The following is a 20,085-nucleotide window of genomic DNA, read 5'->3' as shown; positions in this document are numbered from 1 at the left end:
GAGAAGAGGGGCACAACCCATTGTGAGCCTAAAGAAGCTCAACCCCTGAATCTTTATTGTAGATCGATAAATACAACTTAAATAATTTAAATTTAGCAACCCTTATATATTAACTTATATGTATAAAATTTTATCTTTTTAGGCATATACATATATATATATATATATATATATACACACACACACATATATATATATATATATATATATATATATATATATATAATTTAATAGGTATGGACTACTTATAACTAAAAAAAACAGGGAGAAGGGGGGCACAACCCATTCTGACCCTAAAGAACCTCAACCCCTGAATGTTTATTGTAAGTCGATAAATACAAGTTAAAAGCGCGGGAGGGGGGGGGGGGGGGAGGGGGAGCCAAAATTTTATCTTTTTAGGTATAATACGTATAAAATTTAATAGGTATGGACTACTTATAACCAAAAAAACAGGAAGAAGTAGGGCACAACCCATTCTGACCCTAAAGAAGCTCAACCCCCGAATCTTTATTGTAAGTCGATAAATACAAGTTAGGGAGGAGCCCAAATTTTATCTTTTTAGGCCTAATACGTATACGATTTAATAGGTATGAACTCCCTATAACAAAAAAAAAAAAAAAAAAAAAAAAAAAAAAAAAAAAAAAGTGGGGCACAACCCATTCTGACCCTAAAGAAGCTCAACCCCTGAATCTTTATTGTAAGTCGATACAAGTTAGGGGGGAGCCCAAATTTTATCTTTTTAGGCCTAATACGTATAAGATTTAATAGGTATGAACTACCTATAACCAAAAAAACAGGGAAAAGTGGGGCACAACCCATTCTGAGCTTAATGAAGCTCAACCCCTAAATCTTTATTGTAAGTCGATAAATACAAGTTAAATAATTTTAATTTAGCAACCCTAATCAATTAACTTATATGTAGGGCGTGTTTGTCACGAAGTGTTTCGAAACGTTTGAGAGCTTCTAGCGTTTGACAAAACGCTCTGTTCTGAACAGAACTCTTCGTTTGACACTACAAGCTTTTAGCGTTTAATTTAAACAATACGTTCCAAATCTAAATGCTACTTCATGTAGCATTTAATAATACGCTACAAACTACAAGTTACCCGCTACTATCTAATTTTGTCGAATAGACCCATAAACTATCGTAGTTTTTTGTAGTTGTTTTCTTTTCTCAACAAATTATTTTTTCACGTCAATTAAATTAGACCATTGTATATTTTTCAGCAAATTAAATTTTCACATCAATTAAATTAGATCCTCCTAAGTTTGAATCATGAATTTGATCCTAATAAAAACTAAAAAATAATAAATTAATTCTGAAAAAAAAAAAAAATAAACCCTCACATTATGCGTTCTTTGAAACAAAAAGTATTAAAACATCAATGTTAATTTCAAAACAATTCAATTCTTCAAATCAACTCAACCTATGCATCCCACTTATATTAACATGGGAATACACTTTGTATGAATGTGAAAGAGTTTTCAGATCACCCATCCACAAAACACATACATTCATAGAGAAGTTAGACTAAAAGAATCAGCAATCTTATAAAAATCATGTTCAAGCATAGGCCATGCCGATTCCGGTGTTTGCGCATTCAGAGTGAACAAACGTCCCTCACGAGCACAACAAACCGCCACATTATGCCGGCTAAACGACGGACTTTCAACCGCAAATTCTAACACATAATACTTCACTTTCTTCACTTCATCTTCTCTAAGATCTGTTTTTATGAGTCTTCCTTTAATCTCCGGCCTCCGGCCAGATCCTGTAATCTTTCTGACGATTGCTTCTCCTACCTCCTCTGGACCTCCAAACGCTTCAATTCTATCAATAACCCAACAAAGATTGAGTCTGAATTTTAGCATGTTTGATCTTTGTTTAGGGAGTGGATTTGAAATGGTATGATACGACTTACGAGAAATCACGAGCAACAGGGGAGACGACCACACTGACGTTGAGCTCGCCGCTTGACCCTGGTGGACCGAAGGCCACAATCGGTTCGTTTACATTTCTCCGGCGGTTCACCGGCGGCATATCAAGTGATCTTTCCAGCTCCGCCTTACCAGCTGCTCTGTACAACAACGTCTGGTCTCCAACCCAATTTGCTGGGTATATAAATTCTGGGCATCATTGCAATACAACAATCATAAAGTCAAATTGTAAGGTCAATGAACTGGTTTTCAACATCAAATTTACTATATTTTAGAAAAGAGGCTTACAATGGAATTGAAGTTTTGAAAGGATTAGAAATCGAAAAGTTGGGTTTAAGTTTTTGAGTGAAATCCATGTTCGATTTTCGATTGAATTTCATATAGTTTTGACTTGATAGTTAACATAGATATATGAGCTTAACTAACCAAATCCTTCTTCAGATTTGATGCAGCGGCTGTAACCTTTGATGGGATAAAGCACATCAAGTTTGAGATTCCGGGCAGCCTCCGGCGACAAACCAAGAAGGAAACTAGTTGTACCGGCGAAGTTGGCACCGACGGCAACTAGAGAAGCTGATCCGATCCCAGTTAGAAGCCGCCGTCTGAATGCCGTTGCTAATGGCAAGAATTGTTCCGCCGGTAATTTGTTGGACGGGATTGCAGTCTCCTGGAATTCAACTTTCCGGTCACCGGGATTTTGTTGGTTCATATAAGTCCGGTGGAGGAAGTTCTGATGAATGGACATTGTTCCGACAGTTGTTTTGTTCATCGGGTGTTTGAGCCAAGCTTATCCTCTGTTTGGCTGAGATTTTCGCCGTTTGCATAGAAACTGATCCAACCAACCAGATCATGCCACGTCATTTTATGAAGAAAAGAGCAAAATAATATTCATTTGAGGTATTTAAGTTTGATTTATTTCTACCATTTTTTTTTTTTTTTTTTTAATTTGCATATTTTACTGAAATATAGTTATTTTTGGACTAATTTAACATTCAAAATAGATTGAAATTCAAACTAAATTATTCGGGCTGAATTCGTATTTAATAGAGACATGATTCTTATATAAATTACCAAATTCATATTTTACGAATACATGATTTTTAAACAAAAATAAAGCCTCCAAGTCGTTGTGGGTTATACAGCTGGGATAGGGTGGTACCGACCGTACCGTCAAGAAACGTTACCGTGAAGAGCATGCTTAACAATTTGGAGGCTTTATTTCATTCGAACGGATTGGTGAACTTGTAAGTTAATTCACATTTAAACTAATTTTGACAATTTAATGACATGCATAAAGAAAAAAAAGAATTGATTTCTCTCACTCAAAGTTGTTAAGATCGAGATCCTACTTAGAATCATTTTTGGGTTTGCAAGATCGGAATCGGGATCCTAAGATCCCACAAAATAAAATATAATTTTAATTTATAATTTTTAATCATGAAAAGTATTTCAAACATTTAGTTTTTCGTTCAAATATTATAAAAACTTCAAAATATTATCCATAAGCCACAATACAAAATGATAAATGGTAAATTGGTAAAGGGTAAAAGACATAAAATGGTAAAAAAAAAAAAAAATCAAGGGAAGGTAGGATCGGATCGGATCTCGATCCTACCTATGATCTTACGATCCTACCTGTGATCCAACCCCAAATACGATCATCTTACGATCTGAATCGTTTTTCATATCTAGGATCGTACGATCATACGATCAGGATCGCGATTTTAACAATCATGTTCCCACCTATTACTTTTATCTTTTTGCATGTGATCCGTTTATTTATTTTTATTTATTTTTGTTTTTGTTCTCATATAAATTTGTATAAATTTATGAAGATGAATACTCTACATTTCACTTAATTCTAATGTGTTTTCTCTGAGAAATTTTATAGTTCACTTAATTCCTTCGGTTATCTTCAATGTATTTTCGATTCATATTTAATAGAGACATGATTCTTATATAAATTACCTAAATTCATATTTTACGGAAACATGATTCTTAGACAAGAAGTTGTTGTGGGTTATACAGCTGGGATAGGGTGGTACCAGCCGTACCGTCAAGAAACGTTACCGTGAACAACATGCTTAACAATTTGGAGGCTTTATTTCATTCGAACGGATTGGTGAACTTGCAAGTTAATTCACATTCAAACTAATTTTGACAATTTAGTGACATGCATAAAGAAAGAAAAGAATTGATTCCTCTTACCTAAGGTTGTCAAGATCGGGATCCTACCTAAGATCGTTTTTGGGTTTGCAAGATCGGGATCGAGATTCTAAGATCCCACAAAATAAAATATAAATTTTAATCATGAAAAGTATTTCAAACATTCAGTTTTTCGTTCAAAAGTTTTAAAAACTTCAAAATATTAGTTATAACCCACAATACAAAATGATAAATGGTAAATTAGTAAAGGGTAAAAGATATAATGTAGCACCTGGTTCCCGGTACGTACTCCTTGCTATTTACTTTCTTAAAATAATGTATTTTGCCTTGGACTCAGCGAGTTGATGGGCCAACTCACCGAGTAGGAGTGGGACAAGGTATAGGAGTTGGACTTTGGACTCGACGAGTAGGCCCTGGTTGGGCAAAAACCCTAATCCGGGTGTTTGCACCCTATTTTAAACACTCTAACTCGGCCTCCCTTGTCCCTAACACTTCCAGAGAGCAGTAGAGCGAGACCCTAGCCCCCCATATTGTTATTGAGAGTGTTTTTGGCTTGGTGAAGGAGGTTTGGAGCTTAGAAGAAGAAAGAGGTGGTTGAAGAGTGCAAGGAAAGGAGTAGATCCGAACTCTACTCAGGGAGAAGCTTCCATTCAGGTAGAAAAGTCCCTACCTTGATCTTTAGATCATTAGTTACCATTTTTGTCCCAAATTGGTGGTTTTCAAGCCCTTAAACACCAAACTCCATGTGTGGTGCTTAATGATCCGAAAGGACTTTAGATCTGGACTTATTGGATGAATTAGTAGCATAAAGTTATGTGGTTGAAGTGATTGAGGTCCCCATTGAGTGTATGACCTCATTAAGAGTTTGGTTTTGGCCTTATGAGCTTATGGGGCCATGCATGCACATAAAGTTTGCAACTTTACGTGATAAGCATGCTCAAGGAACATGGATCTATGGTTTTGAAGCGTTGCATGTCTCAGATTTGGCCTATATGAGAAATGGGTCATAGGGACTCGGCGAGTCCCAAGGAGGAACTCGACGAGTTCCATGAAGATGGCCTTAGACTCGGCGAGTTCGATGAACAACTCGGCGAGTCCTATGAAGATTGCCCGGAACTCGACGAGTTGTTCTTCAAACTCGGCGAGTCGGGTCACGAGTCGGTTCAATCGTCCCAAGTCATGAGTTGAGGGTGATTCAATGAGTGGGAAGAAGGACTGGATGGGTAGGACCGAGTTAGTAGGAAAAGGACTCGGCGAGTCCAGTCAAATGGACAGTGACTTTGACCAAGGAGTTGACCTTGGGCCAATGGAGGGTCAGTCTTTTGACCTAAGGGTATTTATGGGTGTCTAGCCTATGTTTATGGTTTATAGCCGGTGGATTTGTGATCCAACAGTCAGACGCTCAACAAGCAGACTTCAGCAGCTACTTTCGAGGTGAGTTACCTTCCAGTAGTGGTGGGTCTAAGGCCACAATGCCGACCCACCAGTAGGAGACATATGATAGATGATTGTCTTTGTGATATCATCTAGGTTTGCTACTACCTGATATGTTATATGCTAGCATGATATGTTTTATGTGATAGTAGTAAGAGTTCGGTCGTTAGGACCGGAGGGTAGTCAGACACCCCAGATAAGTCTGACAGTATGTGATATTATGTTTATATGCTAGCATGACCTATTATATGAGTTAGAGGTAGGAGGAGGGGAGCAGTCCCCGAGTTCGGTTGTTAGGACCGAAGGGTAGTTCAGATAAGGGTATTTATGGGTGTCTAGCCTATGTTTATGGTTTATAGCCATTGGATGTGTGATCCAGCAGTCAGACGCTCAGCAAGCAGAGTTCAGCAGCTACTTTCGAGGTGAGTTACCTTCCAGTAGCGGTGGGTCTAAGGCCATAATGCCGGCCACCAGTAGGAGACGTATGATAGATGATTGTCTTTGTGATATCATCTAGGTTTGCTACTACCTGATATGTTATATGCTAGCATGATATGTTATATGTGATAGTAGTAAGAGTTCGGTCGTTAGGACCGGAGGGTAGTCAGACACCCCAGATAAGTCTGACAGTATGTGATATTATGTTTATATGCTAGCATGACCTGTTATATGAGTTAGAGGTAGGAGGAGGGGAGCAGTCCCCGAGTTCGGTTGTTAGGACCGAAGGGTAGTTCAGATACCCCAGATAGGTCTGATAATCTGTTACGTTATGATATGTGATAGTAGTAATAGTAGGGGTGAAATAGTCCCCGAGGTTCGATCGTTAGGACCGAAGGGTAGTCAGCACCCCAGAATGGCTTGGCACGGGTAGGTCGGCACCCCAGAATGGCCGTACAGGGTAGGTCGGGCACCCCAGAAATGCTTGGCAATGTGTATGATATGTGATTGTATGGTATGTGGTATGATGGGGGAACTCACTAAGCTTCGTGCTTACAGTTTTCAGTTTTGGTTTCAGGTATCTCTTCTTCAAAGGGGAAGGAGCTGGCACGGTAGCAACACATCACACACACTCTTTGTATTCCGCACTATGAGATCTTCCTGGGGATTTGTACTCTGACTTTGTTATGTTTTTATAAACTGGTTTCCAGACACGCACACCTTTTATGAAATGATATGATCGATGAATGTTTTATTTCTAATGCTTTGCTAAGTATGTGTATTTAAAAATGAAATTTTTGGCTCGTATTTTTGGGATGTTACAAGTTGGTATCAGAGCCCTGGTTTGAGGGATTCGCACACACCTTCAGGGATGTCTGGACTTAAATCGAGTGATAAAATTAATTTGAAAAGAAAATGTTTACTAATAGTTCTTTTTAAGGAGGAACGAAGTGTGTAATGTGCGCGACCGGCCGAGCTCAAGTAAGTATTCCCCAATGTACCCATACCAGTTTATATATGTTTATCAGTTTCTGTAAAACAACATGCTAGAATAGGACTAAGGATCTAGGAGTGATGCCTTATGTGCCTGCTTTATGTGCCTCAGTATATGAAAATTACATGCTAGGATTGAGTAGACGGTAGTAGGATAACCTGTTTAGGTTATGCCTGATAGCATGAGCTTAGCATTGTATGCTAGTACAGTTTCCCATTGTGAGGATGGAATTGCTTGAGTAGCCTCCTATGTCTGAATGTTGCTTGCTTTATGCTTTGTGGGACTCTAAGTGATGGGAGTTAGCCATTAGGTGAATGCATCACGTCACATGCGAACAGGGTTGGATAATCTCAGAGTGCTAGACTTGGCCCTATTGCATAGCTCTTGTCTGAGTCTAACCGTTGTAGGGACGAGTCTTCTACTTGAAGGATTATCTGAGCCTCGCCGCATGTGATGGTATTCAGGTGATGGCTAATTGGCATCACAAGGAGGCTTTCAGCAGTTGAGGACTGGATCGGGTATAGTCAGAGGACTCCCTAGGGCAAGCCTAGGATAGGAGTAGCAGAAATTATTAGCAGTAATAGTGACTTGGTGGAGTCAAGGCAGTACTTGAGGAAAGTACGGATAGATGTGGAAGGTAGTATGGGTCCGTACTACTAGAAGTAGAGGATCCGTAATCGAATCAAGGAAGGTTGAGATGAGACCAGGAAACTTGTGGTAGTAGTGATCCCTCGAGATATATCAGTGTTCCTGACGTTTTTATGTTGTGTTTCAGAATGGTGGTATTGCGCCCTAGACCAGCAGTTGGCAGTTCAGGAGAGGGATCGAGTTTGGGATCAGGTTCCGAGCCGGTGGATGAGGGGCTACGCGATTTCATCACGTCAGAGATCACCAGGGGCATCCTTGAGTCGACCCCCATTATCTTCGGGTCGATCAAGGAAGGGATAGTTGAGTTGATGGAGGATCGCCTCCGAGCATTCAGGAGCGACATGGCATCTGGCCAATCGAGATCCCGCACATTGTCCTTTAAGGACTTCAGGGGCAGTGGTGCGCCGGATTTTCACGGGGCGAAGGACCCCATAGCTGCCAGGCGATGGATTGCAGACATTGAGTCTGCACAGATGATTAGCTTCTGCCCTGAGGGGTCGAAGGTGAGGTTTGCGGCAGGGTGTTTAAGAGATCGAGCTAGGGATTGGTGGGAGTCCGTGAGTGACTCGTTGGGAGCCTTCGCTGTCTAGGCTATGACCTGGTCGGACTTCGCGACCAGGTTCAGGATAGAGTTTGCACCGGCTGACGAGCTTCAGTAGCTGGCCAGGGAGTTCTTGGATATGAGGCAGGCGACGGAGACTGTGGCGGAGATCACCGCTAAGTTCCGGGAGAGGGCATTGTTGGTGCCCTAGTATGCGGGTGATGAGGACATGAGGAGGACCCGCTACCATAACATGCTCCGAGCTGATATTCGAGAGCATGTCAGTTTGTCAGCATGCCCTACCTTGGACTCTATGATTTCCAGGGCAAGGGAGAGAGAGATAGATCTGGAGCACATCCGGAAGAGGAAGACAGAGGAGGGACAGACAGGAGGGGCTTCGAGGAAGAAGTCCAAGGGATTAGATGGTAGGCCGCAAGGCCAGTCAGGACCAAGCCGCTGCAGGAAATGCGGAATGCCTCATGAGGGGGCATGTAAACTGGGATCGTCGGGCTGCTATAAGTGCGGAAAGTCGAGGCATTTCAGCAGGGATTGTACCGCCCTTGCACCTGTGATACAGATGTCTGAGTTTTTGTGTTTCCACTGCAACTAGAGGGGCCACAAGAAGGTCAATTTCCCTCAGTTGACATCACCCGCGCCAGTGAAGGCGCCATCTCCAGTGACCCTGCGGATCACTGATGGTCGGCAGGGCAAGGCAGAGGCTCCAGTGGTGAGGAGCGGGGCATTTCAGCTGACTACCGAGGAGGCACGCATCGCACCCGATGTGGTGACGGGTATGATTCTTTCCCTCTATTTCATTTTCATGCTGTTATGTTATTGATATGTGCTCTGTGTATATGCTTTAGGATCGTTCCATGTGAACGATATCCCTGTTCAGGTGTTGTTTGACTCGGGTGCTACCCGATCGTTTGTTTCTCTTGCGCTTAGCAAGAAGTTTACTGAGTCTTCAGGCATGTTGGATAGCCCTTTAGAGGTAGAGATTGCCGATGATCGATCGGTGCGGGCATCGGCGGCGTTTAGAGATTGTGTTATGAAATTATTCGAGGAGCGCTACTTGGTGGATTTGGTTCCCATTCCGTTGCGGGGGAACAAGGTAATTATAGGCATGGATTGGTTGAGCCCTAATGGGGCGGTGATAGATTGCGCACAGCAGCAGGGGTACCTTTGGAGGATATTCAAGTCGACGACAGCCTGAATTACATCGAGCGGCCTGTGGCAATCCTCGACAGGAAGTCGAAGGCTCTGAGGAACAAAAGGGTGTAACTCGTGAAGGTGAATGGTAGCACCGGAAGGGTTCGGAGTGGACTTGGGAGCCGGTGGAAGAGATGATGGAGCACTACCCCGAGCTGTTTCGGGATCGAGCAGCAGACTTCGAGGATGAAGTCTAAGATAAGTGGGGGAGATTTGTAGCACTTGGTTCCCGGTACGTACTCCTTGCTATTTACTTTCTTAAAATAATGTATTTTGCCTTGGACTCGGCGAGTTGATGGGCCAACTCGCCGAGTAGGAGTGGGACAAGGTACGGGAGTTAGACTTTGGACTCGGCGAGTAGGCCCTGGTTGGGCAAAAACCCTAATCCGGGTGTTTGCACCCTATTTAAACACTCTAACTTGGCCTCCTTTGTCCCTAACACTTCCAGAGAGAAGTAGAGCGAGACCCTAACCCCCCATATTGTTCTTGAGAGTGTTTTTGGCTTGGTGAAGGAGGTTTGGAGCTTAGAAGAAGAAAGAGGAGGTTGAAGAGTGAAAGGAAAGGAGTAGATCCGAACTCTACTCAGGGAGAAGCTTCCATTTAGGTAGAAAAGTCCATGCCTTGATCTTTAGATCATTAGTTACCATTTTTGTCCCAAATTGGTGGTTTTCAAGCCCTTAAACACCAAACTCCATGTGTGGTGCTTAATGATCCGAAAGGACTTTAGATCTGGACTTATTGGATGAATTAGTAGCATAAAGTTCTGTGGTTGAAGTGATTGAGGCCCCCATTGAGTGTATGACCTCATTAAGAGTTTGGTTTTGGCCTTATGAGCTTATGGGGCCATGCATGCACGTAAAGTTTGCAACTTTACGTGATAAGCATGCTCAAGGAACATGGATCTATGGTTTTGAAGCGTTGCATGTCTCAGATTTGGCCTATATGGGAAATGGGTCATAGGGACTCGGCGAGCCCCAAGGAGGAACTCGGCGAGTTCCATGAACATGGCCTTAGACTCGGCGAGTTAGATGAACAACTCGGCGAGTCCTATGAAGATTGCCTGGAACTCGGCGAGTTGTTCTTCAAACTCGGCGAGTCGGGTCATGAGTCTATTCAATCATCCAAAGTCATGAGTTGAGGGTGATTCAGTGAGTGGGAAGAAGGACTGGTTGGGTACGACCGGGTTAGTAGGAAAAGGACTCGGCGAGTCTATGCCATGACTCGGAGAGTCCAGTCAAATGGACATTGACTTTGACCAAGGAGTTGACCTTGGGCCAAGGGAGGGTCAGTCTTTTGACCTAAGGGTATTTATGGGTGTCTAACCTATGTTTATGGTTTATAGCCGGAGGATTTGCGATTCAGCAGTCAGACGCTGAGCAAGCAGACTTCAACAGCTACTTTCGAGGTGAGTTACCTTCCAATAGCGGTGGGTCTAACGCCGCAATGCCGGCCCACCAGTAGGAGACTTATGATAGATGATTGTCTTTGTGATATCATCTAGGTTTGCTACTACCTGATATGTTATATGCTAGCATGATATGTTATATGTGATAGTAGTAAGAGTTTGGTCGTTAGGACCGGAGGGTAGTCAGATACCCCAGATAAGTCTGACAGTATGTGATATTATGTTTATATGATGGCATGACCTGTTATATGAGTTAGAGGTAGTTGGAGGGGAGCAGTCCCCAAGTTCGGTTGTTAGGACCGAAGGGTAGTTCAGACACCCCAGATAGGTCTGATAATCTGTTACATTATGATAATTGATAGTAGTAGTAGTAGGGGGTGAAATAGTCCCCGAGGTTCGGTCGTTAGGACCGAAGGGTAGTCAGCACCCCAGAATGGCTTGACACGGGTAGGTCCGCACCCCAGAATGGGCATACAGGGTAGGTCGGGCACCCCAGAAATGTCTGGCAATGTGTATGATATGTGATTGTATGGTATGTGGTATGATGGGGGAACTCACTAAGCTTCGTGCTTACAGTTTTCAGTTTTGGTTTCAGGTATCTCTTCTTCGAAGGGGAAGGAGTTTGCGCGGTAGCAGCACATCACACGCACGCTTTGTATTCCGCACTATGAGATCTTCTTAGGGATTTATACTCTGACTTTGTTATGTTTTTATAAACTGGTTTCCAGACACGCACATCTTTTATGAAATGATATGATCGGTGAATGCTTTATTTCTAATGCTTTGCTAAGTATGTGTATTTAAAAATGAAAATTTTGACTCGTATTTTTGGGATGTTACATATAAGATGGTAAAAAAAATTCATTTACAAAAAAAAAATCAAGGGAAGGTAGGATCGGATCGGATCTCGATCCTACGATCATACCTACGATCTTACGATCCTACCCTAGATACGATCATTTTATGATCTGAATCGTTTTTCATATCGAGGATCATACGATCTTACGATCAGAATCGCGATTTTGACAACCATGCTCCCACCTATCACCTTTATCTTTTTACATGTGATCCGTTTATTTATTTTTATTTATTTTTGTTTTTGTTCTCATATAAATTTGTATAAATTTATGAAGATAAATACTCTACATTTCACTTAATTCTAATGTGTTTTCTTTGTGAAATTTTATAGTTCACTTAATTCCTTCGGTCATCTTCAATGTATTTCCGATTCAAAGTCAAACAAGTCGGTTCTAGCCAAAGACGTAAATCCACGCAACGCGGTTCAAGTCAAGATAATCTAGTTTCTTCTCCGGGATTTCAAAACCCAAACTATCAGCAATACCGAAACTACCAACAAAACTAGAACTATCCACAATAATATTACTCGGTTCAACAATCTTACAACACATTTAAGCTTTCAGAGGAAAATCCTGGTTATAATCCATGTAATCAGTTTTCTTAAAGGGTTCCAGAAATCCAATTCCAATACTCTCAACCTGAGAATTTTTAGTTCTGTAATACTTAGAATGTAGAATCTAACAATTCTAGTAATGAGCCGACTTCTGAAAGAAACGAAGAAGCCGATGAATTGCAACCCATTGCTGAGAAAAAATACAACTACACAGACCGCCAGAAGAAATTGGTGGAACTCAAAGAGTTGTCTTTGGCTTGGGCATATGTCGATTGTTTTCAAGATAAATAATGTAGAAATCAACAAAGGTTCGATGCATTTTGGGATTAGGTTCTAAAGCATTTTAATATTCAAATTGGGAGTTCATATCAGTCATGGCACCAAGTAAACTTAAAATGGAAAGACCTGCAAAAAACAAATGTAACGCTTTCAACTGCATCTATAAGAATAGGATAAATACTTTGGCTAGCGGGAGATATGAGGCCGATGTTTTAAAAGTTTCACAAAGCGAGTGTGGAGGACTATTAATTAGAAAGCTTTTCCTCATGCAAAAAGCTTGTGAGTGGTTGAAAGTGATGGGTTTTAGCCATAAGAACTTTCCTATGTGCACATGCAAAACCCTAATGCTTGGATCTAGGCTTTCTAATTAAACATGCTTTGAATCCAAGACTTCTAATGGCTAATTAGATTAAATAACAACATTGAAATAGATCTAGAATCATACCTTTGAGTTCCTTGTTGATCTTGTTGTCTTGGAGCTTCTAGAGTCACAAATGTCACTCCTCTAATGGCTTACAAACACCAATAGAAAGCAAGATGATTTAGGAGAGAGGAGAGGGGAGGAATTCGGCCAGAGTATCTCTACTTTAGATGGTGTGTCGAATTCCCTCACCCCTAGGGTCTATTTATACTTGTAGACTCCTTAAGGGTTACAACTTTAACCCTAATTGGATAACTTAGACTTTAAGTTGATCCATATCCTTTCCTTGATAACCCTATGGACGATTTTGGCTTATCCAAGCCCTAGAAATCGTCCATCCTATCTAGGATAAGGATTTATAGTCTAAAGTGTAACTATCAAACAATTGACAGTTTATACCCTCTTATTTAATTAATCTCTTTAAGTCACCAAATTAATTCCAATTAATCTATGACTTATATTAATCAAATAACCATATATTATTCCTTATAATATTTACTCTCTTTTAACAAATCATCCATCAAGTTGCTATGGTGAAGGCAACCCAAAAGGACCATGCACAACCAGATCAAATACTTGCCTAATATAGTTGCAGCCTTAGACACTATTCCAACAGAAAGACCATGCGAAATGGGAGTTGGTTCCAAAAGTTTGTGAGAACTTATCGCCTCCTTCTTCAAAACGAACCAAAACATCTTCATCCAACGCCTACACAACATCTTCTGATGCACATTATCCTCCTGGATCCCCTTAATAACAAAAATCGTTTAATGTTGAAGACTCACCACCTTAGAGAAAAAAGGAAAGAAATCAGCATTAGGATCATCAACACAACCTGATATGTTAGATCTCATCAACAAAATAGGGGCACAAAACCCGAAAATTAGGGTTTTACGTTTCAGCTACCGTCACATCGTGGCGCGCACAAAGATGTTTGTTTCTAAACGGGTGAAGCCACATTATGGTGCCTTCCCCACTACATCTTGGTTACCAAAACCCTCATATTTTAAGTCTTTAACTGCCATAAACACAAAAAAAAACTATATAACTGGAACTGGAACTGGTATTACACTCCACTATGAACCCTCCGTTATGAAAAGATAGAATCTTCTTCATATTAGTGTTTTTTGGATTGCTTTGTAGGTTAGGGTGATATGGGGGTGTTGGCGTTGGATTTTTCAGAGCAACATATATTAGATTAGTGTAACGACACGTCTATGGTATGTTGTTTTTATATTATTTATTTAGAAATTTGCAGAGGGACTCGGAGAGTCTATTGCCCGACTCGTCGAGTAGAGACGGGATTTTGAGCAGCGTTTAGATCGGCGACTCGATGAGTCCGCCTGCCAGGTAGAAACCCTAAATCCCCGGGTTTGCACCCTATTTAAACCATCATATGAGCCCCAAACTCGTCTCCTTCACCCTCAGAGCATCATTTAGCAAACCCTAACCATTCCCTTGAGTATTTGAGCATTTCTTGTGTGAATCTTGAAGTTTTGAAGAGAAGAAAGAGGCTAGATCCAAAGGATAAGAAGAAGATCCAAGGTCTTGCACCCATTTCAGAGTTTATTGAGGTAATAATCGGATTCCTTCTGTTTCTATGATTGACTCTCTTTCATAAGCATATTTAGCCCATTTTATCCATTCCTTAGCTTGTTCATAGTAGAGAGATCACATTAGATTGATTAGCCTTCGGATCTAGCCATGTTTCAGTTCCAAAAACGTAGATCTATCACCCTTATGGAGCCATTTTGCATGATAGCCCTAGATCTACTCTTCTAAGTGCCTTTTTGGCCTTTATATCCTTTTTCATGCATATGTACACGTAAAGTTGGAAACTTTATGTGGTAAACCAGCCTTAAAAACTCAGATCTATAAATTGTATGCAGTGGTTTTGAGTAGAATCGAGTTTTTAGTAACTGCATGCATGTGACTCGACGAGTCGTTCTTCGGACTCGGCGAGTCGAGTCGTGAGTCCCCGATCTTTCCCCTTTGAGTGATTCCGAGTGGGGACCAATGAGTAGTAGAATGGACTCAGTGAGTCGGAGGTTAGACTCAGTATTGGAAGGATTCGATGAGTTGTTCATACAACTCGGCGAGTCTAAGACAATCTTCTTAGATTCAAGAACAACTCGTTAAGTGGTTCATACAACTCGGCGAGTCGGATGCAGATGGCCTGAGTTTTAGAAGCGAATGGGAACTCGTCGAGTTTATGCCACACTCGACGAGTAGCAGCAAGCAGGGTTGAGAAATGAGAGTAGGGACTCGACGAGTTGGCGGCCCAACTCGGCGAGTCAGGTCAACTGTAAGTTGACTTTGACCAGGAGAGTTGACTTTGACCAGGAGAGTTGACTTTTGCCAGGGGTAAAAGAGTCATTTTACCCCAATGCAGTTATTAGTATTTGATTGAGTGTATTTGTGGAATTGTAGCCGAGGAGATACCGGAGCAGCAGCAGATAGCTTCCAGAGCCATACACTCAGTAGCCAGATCACGAGGTGAGTTTCCTTCCAGTAGGAACGGGTCTAAGGCTACAATCCTGACCCATTTAGCTAGTAGTAGTTTCCAGACTTCGGTCCGATGCAGATTTTAGTATGTTTGATGCCTTCGTGGCTCAGACAGGATTTATGTGTTATGTGTTCCGGGTTACAGCCCGATGTAGTATGCAGTTTATGTGTTCATGCTAGTTGATATGTTTATGCTATGCTATGTTCAGTAGTTCCGGACTTCTGTCTGATGCAGACAGTTCCGGACTTCGGTCCGATGCAGTTAGTTCCGGACTGCGGTCCGATGCAGTTAGTTCCGGATTTTGGTCCGATGCAGGAGGCAACGCCTCAGTAGTTCCGGACTTCGGTCCGATGCAGAGGGAAAGGCCCTGGATAGTTCCGGACTTTGGTCCGATGCAGTTTCCGGACTTTGGTCCGATGCGGTGGGCAAGGCCGAGTATGTGTTTATATGTATTGTTTGGTATGTGGTAGTTTGGGGGAGCTCACTAAGCTTCGTGCTTACGGTTTAAGTTTTGGTTTGAGGTACTTCCGCAAGCAAAGGGAAGAGCTCGGGTTGATGGCGTCGCATACACCACAACTTCAGTTGTCCTGGGATATGTTTTTAGTTTTTCATAAATGTGATTTGATACAGTTTTGATATAGTTCTTCATAACACTTTGCTACTGTTTTGAGATATTGACGTACGAGTTTTACTTTATGATATTATCATAGTGTTTTAGTAATTGTTAAACAAAAATTTTTGGGTCGTATTTTGGAATGTTTCAAGTTGGTATCAGAGCCTTGGTTTGAGGGATTCGGATACACTTTCGGGTGTGTCTGAACTCAAACTAAGGAAACGGTAAAGATTTTCAAAAAGAAAAATGTTTTTGAAAATGATTTTTGAAAAAGAAATTAGAAAGAAGAAGAGTTTTTTATAAAAGGAAAATGGTGTGGCGTATGCGATCAACCGAGCTCAAGTAAGTACTCCCAAATTACCCATACAAGTTACGTTATGTTTGTCAGTTTTAGTTTCAGTAGAACAGCATGCTAGAATAAGACTAAGGATCTAGGAGGATGCCTTATGTGCCTGTTTTATGTGTTTCAACTTTACAAGATTTGCATGCTAGTATTGAGTAGACAGTAGTAGGATAGCCTGTTTAGGTTATGCCTGATAGTATGAGCTTAGCATTGTATGCTAGTACAATATCTCGTTATGAGAATAGATTTGCTTGAGTAGTTTCCTGTATCTGAATGTTGCTTGCTTTGTGCTTTGTGGAACTCTGAGTGATGGGAGTTAGCCATTAGGTGAATACGTCACATCACATGTGTTCAGGGTTGAATAATCTCAGAGTGTTAGATTTGGCCTTATTGGGCAGCTCTTGTTTGAATCTAACCGTTGTAGGGACGAGTCTTTTACTCGAAGGATTATCTGAGCCTCATCACATGTGATGGTATTCAGGTGATGACTAATTATTATTACAAGGAGGCCTTCAGCAGCTGATGACTATTTTGAATGGAGTCAGAGATTTCCCTAGGGCAAGCCTAGGATGAGAGTAGCAGAGATCAGTAGTAGTAGAAGTGGCTTGGTGGAGTCAAGGCAGTTCTTGAGGAAAGTACGGATAGATGTGGAAGGTAGTATGGGCCCGTACTACTGAAAGCAGAGGATCCGTACTCGAATCAAGGAAGGCTGAGACAAGACCAGGAAACTAGTATTGGTATCAATGATCCCTTGAGATATTTCAGTTTTCTGATGTTGCTATGATTTGTTTCTAAATGGTAGTTTTGCGTTCGAGGCCAGCAGTCGGCAGTTCAGGTGCCGGAGGGGGATCAGGATCAGGCCCGGAGGCCAGGCATTTGGATGAGCAGACCAGAGAGTTTCTTTCTTCTGAGATAACTCGTATCATACTGGAGCAGACTCCTGTGATCTTCGGTTCAATCAAGGAGGGTATTCTAGAGCTGATGGATGAGAGATTGGGCACCTTCTGTGCCGAGGTGGCGGCCATGATGGCGTCACGCACACTTACGTTCAGGGAGTTCAGGGCATGTGGAGCTCCAGATTACCATGGGGCGCGGGACCCCATAGCGAGTACTAGATAGTTGGCGGATGTGGCCAACGCATTCCGCACGAGCAGGTGTCCCGAGGGGGACAAGGTTAGCTTGGCATCCTGTCTTCTGAAGGACAGGGCACGGGATTGGTGGGAAGAGGTCGGACATACTATTGGAGATGATGTAGTGCTAGATGCCATGACCTGGGCTGATTTATCCACCAGGTTCAGAGCGGAGTTTGCACCGGTTATCGAGGTGCATCAGTTAGCTAGGGAGTTTCAGGACCTCACCCAGACTACGGAGACCGTGGCGGAGATCACCGCCAAGTTCAGGGAGAGGGCTCTTCTCGTTCCTCTATGCAGCCGATGAGGAAATGAAGAAGGCCCGTTATCATGAGATGCTGCGAAGCGATATCCGCCAGTTTGTGAGCCGGTCCAGCTGTAAAACGCTGGATGACATGATTGCTAGGGCTCGGGAGAGGGAGATTGACCTTGAGATGGAGAAGAAGAGGAAACCGGAGGCGGTTTCAGGTACAGGTAGTTCGGGCAAAAAGCCCAAGGTTTCAGATCACAGATCCAGGAGTCAGCAAAGCCACAGTCGATGTGGTAAGTGTGGGAGATTGCACGATGGGGAATGCAAGGCAGGGAGTTCCGGCTGCTACAAGTGCGGTCGGACTGGGCATTTGAGCAGGGATTGTACGGCTCCTACTACCGCTATTGCAGCATCAGATCTGATTTGCTTTCATTGCAATCAGAGGGGACATAAAAAGACCCAATGTTCGAGTTTAGCTGCAGCAGGGAAGGTGGTTGCACCTGCCCCTGCTACTTTGAGGATTACAGATGGCCGGCAGGGCCGAGCCGAGGCACCAGTGGCAAAGAGTAGAGCTTTTCAGATGACATCAGAGGAGGCACGAGCGAATCCTGATGTGGTGACGGGTATTTATCTTCCCTTCATCTCTATATTATTATTGATTATTGCTTATGGTTATATGTGTTGTATAGGGTCGTTCTCTGTGAACGGCATTTCTGCTACATTATTATTTGATTCGGGGGCTACCCGATCGTTTGTATCGCTAGCGCTTAGCAAGAGATTTAGTAGAGCTCTAGGGGAGCTGGATTGTCCACTAGAGGTCGAGATAGCAGATGATAGGACCATGAGGGTCACCAGGGTGCATAGAGGATGTTCTCTTCAGTTGTTCGACGAGCAGTTTTCGGTGGACTTGGTCCTTATTACCCTGCGAGGGAATAAGGTTATAGTGGGCATGGATTGGTTGAGTCCCAACGGGGCAATGATTGATTGTGAGTTACAGCTAGTGAGGGTTTGCACTCCCATTGGGGGAGAGTTAGTGATTCAGGGCGAGAGGCCACAGCGTGGACCAACTTTTTGTTCAACCGCGAGGTCGAGGCGCTATTTTAAGCAGGGTTGCGCCGGTTATGTAGCTTATGTCTTGGATGCTCGAGAGAAGGGCAAGACGACAGTTGATGATGTGCCGGTAGTGCGAGACTTTCCGGATGTATTCCCGGAGGATTTACTGGGAATACCTCCTGAGAGGCAGGTCGAGTTTGGGATCGACCTAATTCCTGGTGCGGCTCCGATAGCCAAGGCACCGTACCGGTTAGCTCCCCCTGAGATGCAGGAGTTGTCTACGCAGCTGCACGAGTTGCTAGACAAGGGTTTTATTCGGCCGAGTAGTTCACCTTGGGGAGCGCCGATCCTGTTTGTGAAAAAGAAGGATGGGTCGCACCGTATGTGCATTGACTACTGGGAGTTGAATAAGGTAACGGTGAAGAACCGTTACCCCCTCCCGAGGATAGATGATTTGTTTGATCAGCTTCAGGGGGTGTCTTGGTTCTCCAAGATTGATTTACGCTCCGGATATCACCAGATGCGAGTTAGAGGCGAAGATGTGCAAAAGAATGCTCTCAGGACCCGTTATGGTCATTATGAGTTCGTGGTGATGCCTTTTGGGCTCACTAATGCTCCAGCCGCGTTCATGGATCTCATGAATCGCGTATGCAGACCGATGCTGGATCGGTCTGTGATAGTATTCATAGATGATATCTTGGTGTATTCCAAGACTCAGGAGCAACATGAGGAGCACCTGAGGGAGGTACTAGAAGTTTTGAGAAGGGAGAGACTTTTCGCAAAGTTCTCCAAGTGCGCGTTCTGGTTGCGTGAGGTGTAGTTCCTAGGTCACCTCATCAACTAGAAGGGTATCTTGGTAGATCCGGCCAAGATAGAGGCCGTGATGCAGTGGGAGGTCCCGAAGTCTCCATCTGAGATTCGGAGCTTCCTAGGTTTGGCAGGGTACTACAGAAGATTCATTCAGGATTTCTCCAAGATAACAGTACCGCTCACCCGACTGACTAAGAAGTCGGTGGTGTTTCGTTGGGGGCCTGAGCAGTAGGCGGAATTTGAGACCCTCAGGCAGAGGTTGTGCGAGGCTCCGATCCTTACCCTGCTAGGGGGAATAGAGGATTTTGTAGTCTAATGTGATGCCTGAATCATAGGTATGGGAGTAGTATGGATGCAACGGGGGCATGTGATAGCTTACACCTCGAGACAGTTGAAGCCTCACGAGACTAACTATCCTACCCACGATTTAGAGCTGGGGGAAGTGGTGTTTGCCCTCAAGATTTGGAGACATTACCTTTATGGGTCCGTTGTACTA

At 42.8% G+C, this 20,085-nt stretch overlaps 1 protein-coding gene and 1 long non-coding RNA gene across 4 annotated transcripts; one reads left to right on the top strand and one right to left on the bottom strand.

The window, feature by feature from the left end:
- Nucleotides 1-1,355: 1,355 nt before the first annotated feature.
- Nucleotides 1,356-2,737, bottom strand: LOC145015547 (Photosystem II reaction center PsbP family protein). Its single transcript, XM_078974024.1, has 3 exons — nt 2,365-2,737; nt 1,923-2,127; nt 1,356-1,831 (listed from the first exon to the last, which is right to left on the bottom strand). The coding sequence occupies exons 1-3, from the start codon at nt 2,705-2,707 to the stop codon at nt 1,516-1,518; spliced, it is 864 nt and encodes a 287-aa protein (XP_078830150.1). The 5' UTR covers nt 2,708-2,737; the 3' UTR covers nt 1,356-1,515.
- On the top strand, nt 2,721-11,525 carry LOC145015548 (uncharacterized). Of its 3 annotated transcripts, XR_013665926.1 has the most exons (4): nt 2,721-2,835; nt 3,081-3,182; nt 3,967-4,758; nt 6,554-6,917. It is a non-coding gene; the product is annotated as an uncharacterized LOC145015548 (long non-coding RNA). The 3 variants fall into 3 exon arrangements; XR_013665927.1 differs by lacking the exon at nt 6,554-6,917 and adding an exon at nt 11,369-11,525 and having other exon boundaries at nt 3,081-4,758; XR_013665925.1 differs by having other exon boundaries at nt 3,081-4,758.
- Nucleotides 11,526-20,085: the final 8,560 nt, after the last annotated feature.

This window comes from Lactuca saligna, chromosome 9 (assembly GCF_052625555.1).
Source record: "Lactuca saligna cultivar CGN05327 chromosome 9, ASM5262555v1, whole genome shotgun sequence".
In the NCBI taxonomy this organism is placed as follows: Eukaryota; Viridiplantae; Streptophyta; class Magnoliopsida; order Asterales; family Asteraceae; genus Lactuca; species Lactuca saligna.
This window is presented reverse-complemented; position numbering and strand designations above follow the sequence as displayed.

Coding starts and splice junctions, on each gene's coding strand:
- LOC145015547 (XM_078974024.1), bottom strand. CDS start 2,707: ATGAACAAAACAACTGTCGGAACAATGTCCATTCATCAGAACTTCCTC. Junction 2,128..2,364: donor CAAATCTGAAGAAGGATTTG/GTTAGTTAAGCT, acceptor AATGATGCCCAG/AATTTATATACCCAGCAAAT. Junction 1,832..1,922: donor CCTGTTGCTCGTGATTTCTC/GTAAGTCGTATC, acceptor GGTTATTGATAG/AATTGAAGCGTTTGGAGGTC.